Below are 19,882 nucleotides of genomic sequence, written 5' to 3' on the forward strand. Positions count from 1 at the left end.
TTCGCGTTTAGCTAGCGTTTGTTATTTTCCTTATCTCCTTATTGTATGATTTGCTGTGCCTTTGCTACTCTCGTGCTCTGCCTTGCTGTAGCCTTGTGTCACCTCTGGCAATCGCCTCTCTCGCGATTGCGTTCCTACTTCATATCTGCTGTTGTGTATGCACCGTCGCGGGTTGGCGACTAGTTTGGTGCACACACATACAATCTGTCCCTGTGCTCATTCTCTTCCGCAATCGCTTCTCTTGCGATTGCGTTCTCACTTGGTTTCTTCTGTTGTGTGTCCACTGTCGCAGGTTGGTGGCTAGATTGGTGGACATACATACATTCCTCATCTGTGCTTATTCGGTCTTGTGTCGCTGGTAGCAATCGCCATCTCTGGCGATTGCCTTCTCACTTTGTCTTCATGGTTGTGTGTTCATCGTCGCAGGGTGGCGACTAGTTTGGTGGACACACATACCCTCTGTCGCTTTGATCTCTCTCTTTCAGGGCTATCTTGCCCTGCGTTTCTTCCCTTCGTGCAATTCCTGTCAGGCGTGTGTGGCAGGGCAGAGGAGCTGTTCCTCTGCACTCCACAGCTCCATCTGTCGACAGGAATTTCCCTCTACAGGTGCATTGCACCTTTTGCTGGGTTCCCGCAAATTACACGCTTGTGGAGGATTTCCGCAGTGTCAGCGCACGTCTTGTGCGCTGATCACGGAGAGAATTCCACAATCGTTACATAATGTAAATTGTATGCAGCTTAGAATTAGGCAATAGCGTACCTATGGGGTGGGAGGTATGGCACAAAGAGATGGGTGACAAAGAGAGAGGGGTGATAAAACCAGTGTGAACCAGTTTTTTTTTCACATTCACTCCTTTTACCTGCAATTTTGCTGCCATGCACTTAGCATGCTATCCCCTCAGAAAAATAATATTGGGGGAAAGTGCTGTGTCTGTATACCATATGTAAGCCACTGAAATTAGGCCAATCTGATGCACTTTCCTGACAAATTGGATTAGCTCAACCCCAACCTGCATACAGTTATCTTTAAAGAGCCTCTAATGATGATGAGTCATAACAGGTGGGAAAAATGACGCCGCAGCCCCATATCAGTTGTGCTTTCAAAGAAAATGGCACCAGCATTTCTGTATTTCCAGCGCTGGAGGTACAAAACGGCCGAGTCCCTTTTTTTTAAATTATTTTCTGCACATTGAAGGAAAATCTCCAGAGCAATGGGGAGAATAAATGAATGCGTACAGATTCCTATCTCTGCAAAGGGTATTGTGTTAAAGTGCACCTGAGATGAAAAAAAGAAAACATTCATACATACCTGGGGCTTCCTCCAGCCCTCTTTAGGCCGTTGGTACCCTTGCTGTCCTCCTGTGCCGCCTCGATCCTCTGCTAGCTGTCCAGCTATATCTTCAAGTCTCCACCAGTCGGCCGCATACTGTGCATGCGAGGCTCAGGAGTGTTCTGCGCCTGGCAAGTATTACTGTGCAGGCTCAGAATGCTCCTGGCAATGGAAGCACAATGGAGGCGTGTGTGTGGTCAGGCTGCCCATGGGCAGTACCTGGTGACAGGCAGCAATTGGAAGATATTTCTGGAGGGCCAGTCCTTGTACACAAGTATAAGGACTGTCATCTGCAGTTTAAGGGAAAGTAATGAACAGAGATGTCACTAACCTAAAGGCTACCAACATATCTGTTGCTATGGAGGGGGAGGAGGGTGATATGCACAATAAAGCATCACCCATTGGTCAGAGTGAGAAAGGAAACAATGCATTTGTTAGTCTGTCGGCTTTCTGGATCTTAAGGAGATGGCGGGGGGACGGACGGGAGGGACGAGTTGGAGTTCTTCTTTACACATGCTGGATTCTTGCTTGGTCAAGGCTGTCCTTAACCCCCTTGCCGGTCCAATTCCCGCGGCAAGTGGGCAGCGCAGCACTTTTTTTCCCTTTTTCTTTTCAATCATGTAGCGAGCCCAGGGCGCACGGCGCGGTGGGTAGCAGCGAATCGGCTGCGAGCGGCAGCGATCGGAATATGCACGCAGCTAGCAAAGTGCTAGCTGCGTGCAATAAAAAAGAAAAATATGCAAATCGGCCCAGCGGGGCCTGAGAAATCCTCCTGCGCAGGTTACCCCGAGCTGAGCTCAGGATAACCGGCAAGGAGGTTAAAGGGAACCTGTACTGAGTAAAATTATTTAAAATAAACACATGAGGTAACTTCAAATGAACATTACATAGTTTCCTTGCCATCAGTTCCTCTCAGAAGCTCACCATTTTCTTCTGACAACAATCCCTTCCAGTTCTGACAACATTTTGTCAGAATTGAAATATATCAGTTGCTGTCAGTTATTTATCAGTTGATGTCTGTTATAGCTGAGAGGACAACTGATGTGTCCGGTGATGTCCATGTTTCCTTATGGCTCAAGTGGGCAATGTTACAGTTTAACAGTGTGATGACCAGGAAGCTGTTATGGGGTAATGGCCATTTTCAAAATGGAGGACGGAGAATTCCCTTGATCACAGTGGACAAACAGGACGTGGGAAAGGAGAAAGAGATTGAGGAGTAGATTACACGGGGGGTAAGCATGACTTGTGTATGTTTATTTTGACTTTTAATTTTCAGTTCATGTTTTCTTTAAAGAGACTCTGAAGTCTCTTTTTTCCCTGATTTTCTCATACTAGCCTGTTAAGAGTTAATGCCTAAGTGAAATTGCCGCATCCCCGTGGCAGATGACAGATTTATTACAGAGGATTAAGCCCTGCAAAGCTCCCAGGCTCTCAGGGCTTCACTTCCTCGAAGAGGCTGAGCTTTACACTGTAGCTCTGCCTCCTCTGCAGTCAATCTCTGCTGATTGCCGCCTCTCCCCGCCCCTCTCAGTCTTCTTTCACTGAGAGGGATGGAGAGGAGGCGGAGATCCATGGAGATTGATTGCGGGGAGGCAGAGCTACAGCTGAAAGCTCTGCCTCTCCCGGAAGAGAAGCCCTGTGTGTCAGGGCAGCATAATCTGCGACCTGCAAAGTCGTAGAACTCTGTAATAAATCACTCCTCTGCCACAGGGATGTGGTGATTTCACTTAGGTATTAACTCTTAACAAACTGATAAGAAAAAATTAGGAAAAAAAAGATACTTCAGAGTCTCTTTAATGGCTGCCTTGGCCGACTTTAGTTTTAGCATGTAGCTTCAAACAGGATTGTTTTTCTTAACAGGAACAATAGTTTAAATCTGTTAAAGCAGAGAGAAATTTTGACTGAAATCCTTTCCAAAATGAGTTACAGTATGAACAGGGGCATAGCAATAGGGGGTGCAGAGGTAGCCACCGCATCGGGGCCCTTGGGCTAAAGGGGCCCCAAAGGGCCATCCCTCAATTACAGTATTAGCTCTCTATTGGTCCTGTGCTCATAATAATTACTTCTATATTATTATTATTATTTATTGTATTTATAAAGCGCCAACATATTACGCAGCGCTGCACAATAGATAAATGGATTAAAATACAGGTAGAACATACGGAAACTTACAACAAGATCATGCAAATGATTTGATAACAATACAGTGTCATAGGTCAAGATAGAGACTGTTCGAGTCTACAAGAAGGGTGGTTGTGAGTAAGATTGCATAATCAAGCTGGATACATTAGGGAGGAGGGCCCTGCCAGAGGCTTACAATCTAAAGTGATAATCATTAGCAAACTGTTCCCCATCCCCTTCATGTACCTCTGACACTGTAGTTGCCATTGGCAGGTTTTAGTGCGCCGTATCAACTGTTATGTATAGAGTGCTTGGGGGGGGGGGAAGGGGGGTTGTAAAACTTGCACCGGGGCCCTCGGCTCCTCAGCTACACCACTGAATATGAAAAAAGTATTTGTACCTTCTTAATTTCACTATTTTTGTTTATTTATAACACTTAAAGTGTACATGAAGTAAAAAAAAAAAAATAAATAAATAAAAACCTGGTATCTCGCCTTAGTAAAGGAAAGTCTCTGGATAGTCAAGAAGTTTCCCAGATCTTCTTAATCCCCTCTGTTTTTGCACTGGGACTTTTTGAATATATTTAACAATAATGTTTAATATGGTGATCTTGATTTTGTGATCATGATTCTATGGAGAAGAACGATGGCAAAGACTGACCTCCTGTTACTGTAAGCATTTGGCTGCAGTTTTTGTTACAAAAAGGGCACAAACAGGAATTCATTTTAGGGGCATTGATCTTTTTACATGAATGATACTGTATGGGTGTTTGTCACTTTTTTTCTCCAACAAATCAAACTGTAGAGGTGTGTGTGTGTGTGTGCGTGCGTGCGTGCGTGCGTGTGGTGTGTGTGTGTGTGTGTGTGTGTGTGTGTTAAATTATCAGAAACAATTAAGTGTTATAAATAAGCATAATTTAAGAAATCAGGAAGAGACAAATACTTTTTTATATATCTCATAAAATTACAGCTCACTCTTTTATTATTCCCAGATTAACACATATTTGTTAATGCTGTATTAAAAGTGGAATGGTATTTCTTGTGAAATGCATCATGCTTTCAAAGGAAGATTCCATTACTTGTTATTGGATGGTTAGAGTCAAGTAAACATAATGATGTAAAATGACATTTACTGTTGCCATAGCACTCAGATGATCTGTGCTTTTGGAACTTCCATCTGACACCCCTAGTACACTTCCTGGTCAGGGAGTAACCTGCACTGCATGCAATTCACATTTGTCATCTCCCACATCAATCCATACAAGTTAAGATGAATGGTCTAAGTAGGTGACTCATTCACCTGGAGGTGTACAGAGAGCAATGAAATTGTGCAGCAGAGATAAGTGTAGATTTCAACACTGCATGTACTACCCATCCGACTTTTGTTTTATATGCACAACAAGGAAGTAAACAAGCTAACATTTCTGTTAAAGTGAATCTGAATCCAAAACCGAATAAAAACCATATACTTACCCAAAGAGAGGGGATGCTCTGGGTCCTATAGAGCCTTCCCGTTCCTCTCCTCATCCTCTCGTTCCCCCGCAGGCTCATCCATTTAAATCTCCCGCTGCAGGAGGTTTCGGAAAACTTTGGGAGCACAAATGATCCTGAAGACTGGCAGCGCTGTACTGTGAACGCACGAGAGAGGGCGCTCGCGCATGCCAGTATGGAGCGGCCCATCTTCGGGAGCCCAAGTGCTCCGTAGACTTCCAAAGCCCACCCGCAGCAGTTTGGCTTCAGAACACTTTTGTTTTTCAAACACTTGAATAACAGTTGAACTGGGCAGCAATAAGTGAAGTGGTGGGGGTGTCTTGACATCCTAAAGACAACAGGAAACAGAGAATGGGAGCCCAGTAGTGTAGGATGTAAGGTCACATGGAAAATGCAATAAGTATGAAAAGCCACTTACAAAGGTGGGATGCAGAGGGGCAACCGACCACAGAAAGCAGGTGGAGATGATTAACCCGACTCCACTCGGTGTGGTCCAGCTGGACCCAGATGCGGTCGCTACCCTTGGGAAAAAAAACAGTGCCACTTATGGTAAAACCACACGTGGTCTGTCTCAACCCCTCCAACGTGGTATGTTGAGGGTGATATAACAAAGGCCCCCAGGTGTATATCAAATGGATTAAAATCACAAGAAAATTAGATGATGAGGTAGCTTACCTCAATGACAAAATCTTTGAGTTCACTCAAAGATTTCGCCATTGAGGTAAGTTACCCCATCTTCTAATTTTATTGTGATTTTAATCCATTTAGATAAGCTACCTCATCTTTTAATTTCATTGTGATTTTAATCCATTTTATTTACACCTGGGCGCCTCTTTTCCCATAAAATGGACTGCAATAAGTACACCAACAGCAGCAGCAGTAATAACTAAACTTGAAGCTGCAGTACAGCAGGCTCCATTTAATAAAGGAGGCCCAGTCAGTCAGCATACAGGAAGATGTATAGGCCAGGGCTTCCAGGACATACAGAGCAACATTAAGGCAGGTGTCTTGACTGGCAATCCAGACACATAGGCCTCAATTCACTAAGCTTAACTCCTGTCTTTAATAACTCTGCTAAGCTGTTTTACAGTTATCACCATAGTGATATCATTGTGATAACTGTAAAATAGCTCAGAAGAGTTATTAAAGACAGGAGATAAGCTTAGTGAATTGAGACCAAAGTGTTGGGCATGCTGAGTGATACTGAAGTCACGCAGAGTGGCACACTCAGCTAGTACTTGGCCACAGTGCTAGATTGTTGCAAAGCAGAGGCTGGCAGCCATGCTACATAGGACACTCTCACTTAGTGATGGCAGCAAGCCTCACAACACGTTTCAGCAGTGTATCCGCCTTCGTCAGGTGTAATAACCACCATGTGCTTCAATCCTACATAGGTTGTCAAAAAAGTCTAAGCAATGGGGTTGATGAAATGGGAAAAGTATGGCACATGGTCCGACTTGCCATCCTTAAGGACAGCCAATATATTGGTGCTGTTGCCTGACACCACACTATCCATCTGAGGGGTCAGCCACCTTTGGGCCTGGTTCTTGTTGATGTTTAGGATTTCAGAACCAGTGTTTGTTCTATATTTTAAGAACACCAGTTGCAACACTGTGCTGTAGCAATGTTGCTGCATGCTGGTGTACATTCTGGCCACTTGCTAAGGGGTTCAGTGACAGCGGCGACCCGCCTGACAATGTTACTGCTGCTGCAGAGACAAAGGTGGCACGATGTGGGAGTGCTATTGGGGGTCAGGAGAGGTCACTGAGTGCTGCTGGGGGTCACTGAATGCTGCTGAAAGGGTCAGATGAGGTTACTGGGTGCTACTGGGGAAGGGGAGGGGTGATCAGGAGAGGTCACTGGGTGCTGGTGGTGGTTGGGAAGAGAACACTGGGTGCTGCTGGGGTTGGGGTCAGGAGAGGTAACTGGGTGCTGCTGGGGGTCAGGAGAGGACACTGGGTGTTGATTGGGGGTCAGGAGAGGACACTGAGTGCTGCTGGTGGGGGTCACTGAATGCTGCTGAGGGGGTCAGATGAGGTTACTGGGTGCTACTGGGGAAGGGGAGATCAGGAGAGGTCAATGGGTGCTGCTTGGGGGGATCAGGAAAGGCCATCATTGGGTGCTGCTGGGGGGCAGGGCAGGAGTCAGGAGAGGTCACTGGGTACTGTTGGGGGTTGGGAAGAAGTCACGTGCTATGCTACGTGGGGGGGGGGGGGGGTCAGATGAGGTTACTGGGTGCTACTGGGGAAGGGGAGGGGTGATCAGGAGAGGTCAATGGGTGCTGCTGGGGGGGATCAGGAAAGGCCATCATTGGGTGCTGCTGGGGGGCAGGGCAGAAGTCAGGAGAGGTCACTGGGTACTGTTGGGGGTTGGGAAGAAGTCACGTGCTACGCTACGTGGGGGGGGGGGGGGCGTCAGGAGAGGTCACTGGGTGATGCTGGCCTGGGGTGGTTCTGGTGGTGAGGAGAAGCCATATTCCTGCTGATGGAGTGGAGGCACCATCTTACCTGCTCGCAGAGTCCCCGTCTTTTGTTCATTACTGCCACCACTAAAATTCCTGTCACTGCCATGGTCGGGTGGGGGGTGGAGCTTCGGTTCGGTGGGGGGCTGAGCTTTGATTCGGTGGGGGCGGGGCTTCAATTCGGTGGGGGCGGAGCTTCCCGCAGCCGTGGCTTCATCTGCGTACAACCGAAGGTCCTGGATCCAGGCCAATATCTCCTCCCCTTCCCTCAATGTGAGACACAGCATGACCCGGGGGAAGCCTATGGTAGGGGATTCAGCAGCCTCTTCCCTTCTTCCTTACGCTGGAGTCACGCTGCGAGGGGGCGGGGCTCCTTAAGCTAAACATGCTTCCCACCTTGGCTCTCCTCCTTCCATTAAAAGGCACACCTCCTCCCCTGCTCTCTTCCTAGCACAGTGGCGGCAAAGAGATAACTTGCCCGCAGCTTTAAAGGGGCCATGCAGCGGGTAATTTTAATTACACAGAGCGTGCCCAGTGCATTGTGGGCGCTTCAGGCACTTGCCTGGAATGCCAGTGGCTAGAGGCGCCCCTGATTAGAGACATTATTGCCTATATATGAAACTTACTGCCCTGCCTTCCTCTACTCACCAGGGTTGCTGCTCTTTGATAGAGATGGAGAGTTACAACAGTAGTGACCAACCTGTCATCTTGCATCTGGACTTTCTGGCTGTTGGGCAGTCCTTGACTACTTACATGCAGCTGAGGAGTTCCCAGCACCCAGAAAATCCTTGTAAAAGTTGGAAAAATTTAAAGAACAAAAATTAAAAATGTTTGTTATTTGCATTAAACCAGGATTTTCTATTTTTTTTTAAAAGAAAAACTAATGGTAACACTTTCTGATGAATTGTCTTTCTATTACAGATCCTTCAACTTAGTGACCTTAGTAGCAAGCAGGCAGCTATACTGAAGTCTGTGGATGACAAAGGTCCACAAGCATTGGTGATGTTCTACCTCTTACTACATATGCATGATGAAAATGCCTATGCAGAGCTCCCTAGCTGCAAAGAGAATGGTAACCACTTTAATTTAGTTACTATGTTTATGCTCTATTTTCTGATAGCCAGGGCCGACTTTAGGTAAAATGGAGCCGAAGGAAAAATGAATGAACATGATCCTTCCCTTATATAGTGGTGTTAGGTGCCCCCCCCCCCCTTCAGACAGCAGTGTTAGGGGGCCGGTGTGCCTCCCCCTCCTCCCATATAGTGGTATTAAGTAGCCTTTTTAATCTCCCCCCCCCCCCTCAATATTGCAGCATTAGTTGGCTTTTGCCCCCCCCCCCCCCCCACCTTTGGATAGTAAAGTTGGGTGGCATTTGAAACTCTTTTTAATAGGATTGCAATTGTAATTAATTTGGGTGTCTGTGCAGTTTTTCATCCTTATCCTTCAAAAAAGTTTTATAAATCTAGCTATGATCATCATACCACACATAATAAAAGACAAATTTATTTAGCTAACAATTTTTTAAATTTGAATAATCAGGCCCCTCCCTAAAGAGCATTTCAGTGGCTGTTGAACACTAAGGAGGAGAGAGCAGTCTTTTAGGATGTTTGCAATATTGCTCATTACACTGCATTGAAAGGTGTATCTGTTATTGTACTTTGCATAGATCAATTGTTCAATCTTTGTACTGTCTTAAAAAATAAGCCAGATACCTGCATTGTTATTTAATGTTTATTGTAATGGTCTATTTCTTCAATGTAGATGAGAAGATGCCACTTATATCAAAGCTAAGAGACAAATTTTTACTTTCATTAGAAAGTAAAGTAGCAGAATTATCACATAAATTCAAAGGATTTCGTTCCCAAGGTAAGCTGCATAGTTGTCTGCAATTCTATTATATTGCCTGTTACATGTCATTAGAGATGGCTCGAACCTCCGATTTTAGGTTTGCAAACCTCAAACGCGAACTTGCGCAAAAGTTTGCGAACTTGCAAACTTTTTGAACCGCAATAGACTTCAATGGGGAGGCAAACTTTGAAAACTACAAACATTAATGCTGGCCACAAAAGTGATGGAAAAGATGTTTCAAGGTTTCTAACACCTGGAGGGGTGCATGGCGGAGTGGAATACACGCCAAAAGTCCCGGAGAAAAATCTGGATTTGACGCACGGCAGCGTTTTAAGGGCAGAAATCACATTGCAATGCTAAAGTGGAGGCATAAAATGCTTTAAAACATCTTGCATGTGTACACATCAATCAGGTAGTGTAATTAGTGTACTGCTTCACACTGACACACCAAACTCACTGTGTAATGCACCGCAAACAGCTGTTTGTGTAGTGATGGCCGTGCTGGACTCGTGCGCACCATGGCGAGAGTGCAGGCCATGGCGGTTTTCAAGCCCAAATGGTCGCCGGGCTGTGGTAGCTCAATGATAGAACAACAGTGACTGTCCAGCTGATCAAATTTGGTCTGTCCACAATCATGCAACGACCTTATTATCTTGGGTGTGCCCCCCAACACTTTCATATAGCCGGCGGTCATTGCTTCATTGTGATACGCAAGCCCCTTCACTGCCGCAAGGTAACGATCACGAAGGGGAATTGACACATGTACATGCCTTTTGTTTTGTCGTTGCAGCCGCAGTGCAGCCAGAAAAATTAGGCAGGCACCTACACGCACCAGAAAAATTATTATAGCAGCTGCTGCTAGCAGCAGCCTTAAAATTCAGGAATCCACCTGAAGTCCTTGACCCTGTTGGTGGTGGTGGAGAAGGCAGTCAAGCAGCCTTCAGGCAGAAAAGCTGTGTGGGGGCTGGGGACCAACTTAGTCTTGGGACAGGCAGTCACACCGCGTGCAGGCAGAGATGCTGTATGTGGGGACTGACTTAGTCTTCGGGCAGGCCTGACCGTGCTTTGCAGACCACGTGATCAGATGGACCCTTGACCCAACGCTGTGTGCCAAAGATGACATCACTTGCCTTTCAACATCACGGTACAGTTTGGGTATCACCTTTTTTGAGAAATACCGTATATATTCAGATACAAGTCGACCTCGTTTATAAGTCGACCCCAATATTTGACCCTCATAAACTGGAATTTTTCATTTTCCCTACCCATGCTGCCTGTAATTCCCCCATCCCTCCCTCCCACCATCACCCAAACACTTGATGCATTTAATTACCACCTCCCTCCCACACACCATCACCCACATGTTTGCTGCCTCTAAATCACCCCTCCCACCCACCATCACCCATAGGAGGTCCCTGACCCTGTCTCCATTGCACCCCTCCTTCCCACCATCACCCAAGCATTTGAGGCTTATAATTACCCTCTCCCACCCACCATCACCCAATAGGAGCCTCTGTATACATTTCCTACTTGCGCTTTGTAATCCTGGGAGCCTCTGCATCAATGCCCTACTTGCGCTTTTGTAATCCTGTGGCAAAGTGATCCCCACGGCAGAAGGCATCACCCCTCATCAGCGTGCGCTGGTTTCTCTCTCCCTTCACTCACGCTGACCTCCGTACTTTAGCGTAGCTCCGTCTTCTGACATCAGGAGGCGGGGCTACGCTAAAGCACGGAGGTCAGTGCGAGTGAAGGGAGAAGAGAGAAACCAGCGCACGCTGATGGGGGGTGACTGCTTCTGCCGTGGGAATCACTTTGCCACAGGATTACAAAGCGCAAGTAGGGCAATAATGCAGACGGCTCCCATTGGGTGATTGGTGGGTGGGACGGAGGGGGCACACTGGCATATTGGCTATACGTTGGGAAATTTAGGACTACTCATGTATAAGTCCACCCCCCCCCCCCCCACACACACACACTTTTAAACTTTGAGTCAGTCCTAAATTTCACGACTTATAGCCGAGTATATACGGTAATTGCGGCCTGGTATCTTCCACTGCGGTGTGTGGCTTTGCTTTTGTGTGCTGCTTTTTCTCAGGTGGTCATCCCATTGCAGTTTGTGCTTTGTCATCATCAAAGCTATGCACTGACTTGACTAATACAATGTGCAGTCACACAGGTGCTGTGAACAGGAATGCAGTGACTGGTATCAATACAATGTGCAGCTGTCACACACACAGCTGCAGTGAACAGGTATGCAGTGACTGGTATCAATACAATGTTCAGTTGTCACACACACAGGTGCAGTGAACAGGTATGCAGTGACTGTTATCAAAACACTGTGCAGCTGTCACACACACAGGTACACTGAACAGGTATGCAGTGATACAATGTGCAGCTGTCACACACACACACACACACACACACACACATACACACACAGGTACACTGAACAGGTATGCAGGGACAGGTATATAACACTGCGTGTTGTCATGCAGGTGCAGTGAACATGAAAAGGTATGCAGTGACTGGTATTACAAATATGCAGCTGTCCCACACAGGTGCAGTGAAAAGGTAGTCACTGAATGTGCTGGGCATTGCACAGTATAGCAATTAGCAAGGGCCAGCTGTGACTGACAGGGCTGTATATGCAAGTGTCAGTGGGCCACATACACAAAAAAACACATCAAAAGAACATTAGCTCTCAAAAGAGCTGTTTTGGGGTGCTTCTTAGCAATAAGTATCAGCAAGGAGCAAGCTAACAAGCCTAACAACAGCCTAACTAAGCTTTCCCTAATCTGTGCAGCAACCTCTCTCCCTTTTCTCACTACCTACGCAGCACACTGAGTGAGGAAATGGCCAACACTTTTTATTAGGGGGGGGCTCCAGGAGGGAGTGTAGCCTGATTGGCTGCCCTGTGTCTGCTGTCTGTGATGTAGAGGGTCAAAGTTGATGTAGTATAGGGGGCGGGTCGAACTCACATAAAGTTCGCTGTTCACCACGAATGCAAACCACCAATGTTCGCGCGAACAAGTTCGCGGCCAAACAGTTCAGGCCATCTCTACATGTCATTATATCACAGTAATAGAGTGTCGCCCATCAGCCATCTCAGACTGTTAATACCCCTCTTTGTTGCCAGTATACTTGGAGGTGTGATTTCTACTTAGGCAGGAAAACTAGGACTGGTGTACCAAAGCAATCTGGAAGTTTTAAAAGTTAGCTGTGGGTGGCTGTACTTCAGCATATTGTTATGCTATGCATTCAATGTATACAGTATATGTATACTGTATATGTTATACAGTAATGGCTGGGTTGGGTTAGTTGTTATTACAACTAATATTCCAGTGCTGTATGATTTTTTTGCAGAGACCTGCTCTCTTGAAGCTGTTACTCCCATACTAGACCTAGTATTAATCTTCATCACTGACCAATTCCTAACATTAACCCTCCTCTATAACTCATGCCTATCAGTAACCTTAACCGTTCAATAACTAAGACCCCTCTTATAGCTGCAACTTGAACTTTCATTTCAACTTCAACTAACCTTTAAGGGGAACCTGGAGTGAGGAAACTCCCTTCAAGTTAGATACATACCTAAGTAGAGTAAAGACTCTGCATACCATATAGCATTCCCAGTCCTCGGTCTATGCTGTCATTACTGCACCATCAACCGTTGAAGCTACTTAACCTGCTCTTTGGTACTTCTTTGGAAGCAGTTGGAAGTACTCGCATCCCCAAGTACATGAAAAAATGAGCGGTACAGATGCACCGTCTTCAGAAATACTCTGGGATGCCAGAGGGGTACCGAAGACACAGACAGTCACATAAATTCAATCCCGGCTGATCGCCGCCTCTCCCCTTCCCTCTCAATCTTCCTTCACAGAGAGGGGCGGGGGAGAGGCGGAGATCCGCCTGCAGATTGACGCGTATGGAGTCAGAGCTACAGCTGAAAGCTCTGCCTCCAGGAGCAGCAAAATCCACGACCAAGAAAGTCGTGGATTTTGCAGGGGGATTTGGGGGGTGTAAACCCCTTGTTTTGCCGCAGGATAGTGGTGGTTTAGCAGCTGTTATAGTCATTGACAGGAATACAAGTTAAAAAATAGAATTCATCCTCGCTTCAGAGTCTCTTTAAAGAGGAGCTGTTAGGTATAGGGTCTCAGAGAAAATAAACACATATACCAGTAGCTAAACATTGGCTGTACTTACATTACATATGCATTTCACTGTCCACGTTTGGATTTCACAGAATCTTTATATAGTATTTGCAGAGAATGATGCTCCTGACAGCTCATGGCAGGTTCCATGTTTGTCTGTCTCCTATGAAGCCAAATGTGTCGTCATGTCCTGCCTGCTTCCTGATGATTAGACTCACACAAAAGATCCGTAATGTAAAACACTACTGTGCAGTGAATGTTAATTAGCCATGTGGCTAGGAACAATAGCGGACTTCTGCAGTGTACTCTGCCAGGAGATTTTTCAGTGCTGTGGGCTGCTGCTTTTGTAACAGGAGCCCTGTAACTTATCACTAGCAGCTGAGGGGAGGGCCCCAGAATGCTTTGCTGTATGGTATGCGGCTCTCGGCTTCTTAAGAGCTTGGGTCTAACATCCTTGCTGATAAGCACACATCAAAACTAAGAGAGATTTTTAACTTAAGTATTGCCATTTTGGCTTCCTTCTAAACTGTTTAACCTCCCTGGCGGTTTATTTTTTTTGCCAAATTGGCAAAAATCCTTTTTTTTTTAATTTTTTTGTTTTGTTTCATGTAAAGCTACCAGAGTGGTAGCTACATGAAACACCACTAGAGGGCGCATGTGTCCCTCTAGTGCGATCGTCGCCGGCATCTATAGCAAACAGGGGAACGCGTATATAACGCGTTCCCCTGTTTGGCTTCTCCTGTCGCCATGGCGACGATCGGGATGACGTCATGGACGTCAGCCGACGTCCTGACGTCAGGCACACCCGATCCAGCCCATAGCGCTGCCCGAAACTCATTGGTCCGGGCAGCGCAGGGCTCTGGCGGGGGGGCCCTCTTTCGCCGCTGCGTGCGGCCGATCGCCGCAGAGCAGCGGCGATCAAGCTGTGCGCGCGGCTAGCAAAGTGCTGGCTGCACGCACAGCACTTTACAACATGGAAATCGCCCCACCAGGGGCTGAGATCTCCCCCTGCGCGGCATAGCCCGAGCTCAGCTCGGGCTTACCGCCAGGGAGGTTAACACAGGAGAATAGAGGTTTAAATTAGCTTTTGCAGCCTGACAGTTACTCTTTAAAGGACCTTTGGTTATTATGAGTCACTATGAGCTATCTGGGTATTACTTGCTGGTCCAAGCTTTATCCCATAGATGCATATTAATTCATGCCATGCACTGATGAGTACCAGAAAGTCAGAAACAGCTACAGTATATCCATGTTTTATTTGTGTGGCTCTATAAAATGTATAAGCTAACAGTGCTGCTCGGATATCCGTTTTCAAAATCCGGATCCTATTTGGATCCGGATACCAAGATATCCGATCCGGGTCGGATATCCGAGTTCAAAATTTTCTGATCCGAATCGGATATCCGACCTCAGTATCCAGGGTATCCGGGCGGATTCGGATATCTGGATAGAAAAAACGGAAGTGACCTTTAAATTGCTTTAAAAACGTTTTTTAGGGTAAATGAGGCATGTAGCATCATTATTTTTTAAAGGGAAACACTAATTGATTATGTGGGGACTTAAAATTCCGCCCCCACCCCAAAAAAATGGCTGTCAATTAACATCAGGAGTGGTTCCAGACAACGGTCGTGCAGCCCACATTGTGTCCAAAGTCCAACCGCACAACTGGGACATGACAGTTTTCAGGCCGGACACCTCCAAAAAAATTACACAGCAATTGTGTTCAGATAATCACAATGGCACCTGGTGTTGGTACCACGGCACAGGTAAAACATTAAAAATGAGAGGTTCCGGGGGGCGGAGCCGGCAATGGAGGAGTGAAGATGTGCTGTAGCTGAGCTCCCGGGCCCGCATGATGTATTAGCTATATTTTAGACGCTTTCACCTACTTTCTCCGGCTAAAGTGGCATGGACAGGGGGAAGAGGAGCAAAGCCTCAGACCCCTTCTCAGAGACCTGTAACCCGCTACTTTCAGAAGATCGTCCCGGGCACGGAGGCCTCTAAGATGGCGGATGAATCCTCTCCCGCACCTCCAGCCGTTGAACAACCTAACACAAGCCCCACAGCTATAAGCGGGCTGGAAGATATCTGGAGATACCTGAGGAGCCTGCCTACTAAGCAGGACCTTGACGAGCAGACAGAGCGTATTGTGTCCTCCACGAGGGCGGAGATCTCTGGGATCCGCTCCGACATTGCAGGCCTGACTGACCGGGTATCCTCCACAGAGGCGGACATCGCGCAACTTCGGGCAGAGATCGCCACCCTTAAGGCAGATAAGGAGAAACAACGCATCTCCACACAGACCCTTCGGGCACAGATGGAGGACATGCAGAACAGGGGCCGCCGCAACAACATCCGGATCCGCGGCTTGCCCGAATCAGTCGAGACGGACGCCATCTTGCCCGCCCTACGCACCATCTTTAATGGCGTGCTTAACCGCCCCGTGGACCAGAAGATTAAGTTTGACCGGGCACACAGAGCCCTCCGGGCTATGCCCTCCGCCCAAGACCAGCCACGGGACGTTATTTGCCGCCTCCATAATTACAAAGACAAGGAGGACATTATGATCGCTGCACGAGACAGGGGCCCTCTGACGTGGGAGGACTCCACAGTTATCCTCTACCAGGACCTGGCTCCTTCCACACTAGCCCAGCGCCGCGCTCTCCGTCCGCTCCTGCAGGCTATGCAGAACTCCGGAGTAAAGTATCGGTGGGGATTTCCGTTCCAGTTGATCGGTCAGAGGGGATCCAAGGCCAGTGTACTACGCTACCCAAGTGACCTCACCTCCTTCTCCCAGGCCCTCTCTATACCATCTGTGGATCTGCCGGACTGGGACCCTGATGTTGTTTACTCCGATCGCCCGCAGAAGCCGAAGAAAGCCAAATAAGTCGGGCTGGTCCGTGAGTAATGTTCACTATTGAAGGTTGCCCCTTGGTTGTTTGTGCCGCCTTTTTTTTTTTTTTTTTTTCCCTTATGCTGAACATCCTCCCTACGCTCCTTAATTAAGGCCTGTCTGCACTCTTAGCACCCCGAGCTGTATTACTCCTCAGAGTGAATACCTCACCCGTCCTTGAGTGACTGTAACTGCTCACCCTCAGAGACCTAGAGTTTGCTACACTCTGTCCCATTACGGATCTGAGCCTCTCATTTCTTTTGTTTTCTGCCCCCCCATTTTTTCCTGTTGGGACTGCCCCCCAGCCCCCCTTCTTCTGATCGATGATAGACTGCTGCATCCCCCTCCCAGTGGAGAGGCCTCTTCACCAACATGCAACTGTTAATATAATCGGCACGCGACTTGTCTATTATCTCTGAATATATGTACTATTTCATGTTCACAGCATGCATTAATCCGATGTTATACATTGTTATTATGTCCCCTGTGGGGAAGATGTGCGTGGCTTGGGGGATGCGGACAGGGGTCTTAGGCTGAGGGGGGGGTGGGGGATAGCCTCTTCCCTTTTCTTCCTTATCTTTTGGAGGGTTGAGGAAATTTGCTGGGGATGAAGGCCAAATTCTAACGCTTCCACTCATACAATGTGACCTCTACCTCCTAGCAACGGGTTCTGGGGGAGGGATTATAATGAGTGGGGATACTTTAGAGTGTGGAGCTCAAGATATACCCAGAGGGAGAGATATAAGCCTTAAGGTCTCCTAATTGTTATGATAGGCTAGAATATGTTTGTTCTATAAGAATGCTGGTTCTTTCCCATACCATGCCGTTAACTGTATGCTAACAGTAGCTGTTGGAGAGTGGGTGTCTGCTACATGCGGTTTCCCGGGGGCCGGGAGGCACCCGCTGTTCGGTGGTGGGCTTCCTTACCCCAGGGCAACCAACTGACACGAGACGAGAAAGTAGGTGTCGTCTCGTAGAAGAACAAAAGCTGGCCCGAACTGGTCCAGCTTAGGTAATTAATCAGTCATGTGTAAGTTACTTACACACTTTGCGTGGCTTCTTACACGCTTATTCTTTGTGATATGTTATATGTGTTTCTCTTTTCCTTTCCTATCTTCCTTTATTACTGTCTCTACGGGGTTTGGGTCTGCGCCTCCCAGGTGCCAACACATACACATTTACATTCCAGCAGTCACTTAGATTATATTCACTAAACGCCAGGGGGTTAAATGTTCCTGAAAAAAGATCTTCACTGTTGCACCTATGCCATAAAGAACGTGCCAATGTGGTCTGCTTGCAAGAAACACATTTCAAAGGCCCTTCCGTGCCCAAAATCTACAATAGATATTACAAACTTGCTTTTTTTAGCGCTCCTCAGGATTCTAAAACTAAAGGGACAGCTATCCTGATTTCTAGGGACACCCCCTTCACCCTGGTGGACCAATACGAAGACCCACAGGGTAGGTTCAATCTCATCAAAGGCACAATTCACTCCCAAAAGATTACCATTGGCTCCTTTTATGCGCCTAATGTGCAACAGGTGCAGTTCTTTCAGACTTTCCTAGCCAAGGTAAATTCATTTGCCGAAGGTAGTATTATGCTTGGGGGCGATCTCAATCTCACTCTGGACCCTGAAATTGACTCATCCTCGAAAAAGTCCCCGATCTCGTATAAATTGTTACGTAAATGCAAATCCCTGCTACGCTCCATGCAATTGGTGGACGTGTGGAGATTACACAACCCATCCTCAATTGACTACACCTTTTACTCCACCCCCCATAATACTTACACGAGAATCGATTACATTTTCATATCACATAACTTACTCTCAGTCTCTGTCGCACCTGCTATTGGGAATATGCATCTTTCTGACCATGCGCCAGTCACAGTGGGCTTAGATCTGGGGGAGAACAGACGTGGTCCTGCTTCCTGGCGTCTAAACAACTCCCTTATTGAAGATAAAATTATATATTCCAAACTTAAGGCAGAGATTGAAGAATTCTTCCAGATTAACGCCGCACATGACACTTCTCCTATGGTGGTATGGGAAACCCACAAATGTTTTGCAAGGGGGCTGCTTATTAGGGAGGGAGCTAGACGTAAAAGGGAACGGGATAAAGAACTCTCAGAAGTACTAACTAATATTGGGGAATTAGAGCTGAGGCACAAGAGGGCGGGCTCCCCTTCAGCTCTGTCTTCCCTCACCAAAGAGAGAGAACGCCTCAAATCATTGCTATTTTTTAAAGCTAAGTACGCGGCTTTAAGGTGCCGACGTACCTTCTACGAATTCGGCAATAAATGCGGCTCTATCCTAGCTAAGGCCTTAAAAGCCCAACAGACTGCTAATTATATTCCCCAAATTAAAGATAAACACTCCACTTTGTACCATAAATACGAGGAAATTGCCGGGGTGTTCAGGGACTTCTATGCTGCAGGGCCGGGCCGAGGCATAGGCTGGAGAGGCTCCAGCCTCAGGGCGCAGTGTAGGAGGGGGAGCACAATTCATTCAGCTGTCATTCCTAATTGTGTTTGAAACAGAAAGAAATAAGAAAAGGGGATACATAGCAGTGACTGCAAGCCAGATAACTAGATATTAAGGTGTTGGGGAGGTTGTGGGTCCTGTGGCGCCTCTTAGTCTAATAGCAATCAGTGTGTGACGGCTGGGGTGGGAGGGATGGAGGGGCGCACTTTGGTGTCTGAGCCTTGGGTGCTGGAGGACCTTGTCCCGCCTCTGCTATGCTGACTTATATAATCTACATTCGGGAAGTACACTTCCCTCTAAGGAAGCTAAGCGTAGGAAGATAGAGGAATACTTGAGACGCTCCCGGATGCCTAGACTCTCGCCAGAAGATATTACATTATTGGAGGAACCTCTATCGGAGGATGAACTCCACATAGCCCTCTCACAGACACCAACGGGCAAAGCACCCGGGCCAGACGGCTTTACACCAGAATACTATAAGAAATTTAGCCCCATCATCGCATCGCACATGCTTAAAGCCTTCAACCTCACTACGGGCCCGTCCCCGGGGGGGGGTCCTTTCTCCACACATATTCTAGAATCCCACATCACGGTGCTACTAAAAGAGGGGAAGGACCCTGCACTCTGCAAAAGCTTTAGGCCCATTTCTTTGTTAAATGTGGACCTGAAGCTTTTCTCCAAAATGCTGGCAAATAGATTGGCGCCCCTCCTCCCAAAACTGATCCATCTCGACCAGGTGGGCTTTGTCCCTGGCCGAGAGGCCAGGGACAACACCATAAGGACATTGGATGTATTGCACTGGGTGAGGTCCCGGTCCGAACCAACCCTCTTACTCTCTACCGATGCCGAAAAGGCTTTCGATAGGGTGGACTGGGACCTCATTGAAGGCACACTTAGATATATAGGTATATCAGATGGAATGCTAAAACGCATCCTGGCCTTGTATTCATGCCCATCGGCGAGGGTCAAGGCTAATGGTGTCCTCTCTGAACCCTTTACTATTCATAATGGGACACGCCAGGGCTGCCCTCTGTCACCCCTAATTTTCGCTCTCTCCTTAGAGCCATTCCTCTGCATAGTAAGAGATAACCCAGATATAAAGGGAG

The 19,882-nt window shown here is 47.2% G+C and overlaps 1 protein-coding gene across 1 annotated transcript in view; it reads left to right on the forward strand.

The window, feature by feature from the left end:
- Window positions 1-19,882, forward strand: part of TMEM40 (transmembrane protein 40) — a 93,524-nt gene that overhangs the window by 26,679 nt on the left and 46,963 nt on the right. Inside the window, exons 4-5 of the mRNA XM_068251731.1 lie at window positions 8,324-8,474; window positions 9,164-9,268. Of these exons, the coding sequence (XP_068107832.1) occupies window positions 8,324-8,474; window positions 9,164-9,268 (256 nt within the window). The remainder of the gene's footprint in view (window positions 1-8,323; window positions 8,475-9,163; window positions 9,269-19,882) is intronic.

This window comes from Hyperolius riggenbachi, chromosome 9 (assembly GCF_040937935.1).
Source record: "Hyperolius riggenbachi isolate aHypRig1 chromosome 9, aHypRig1.pri, whole genome shotgun sequence".
Taxonomy (NCBI): domain Eukaryota; kingdom Metazoa; phylum Chordata; class Amphibia; order Anura; family Hyperoliidae; genus Hyperolius; species Hyperolius riggenbachi.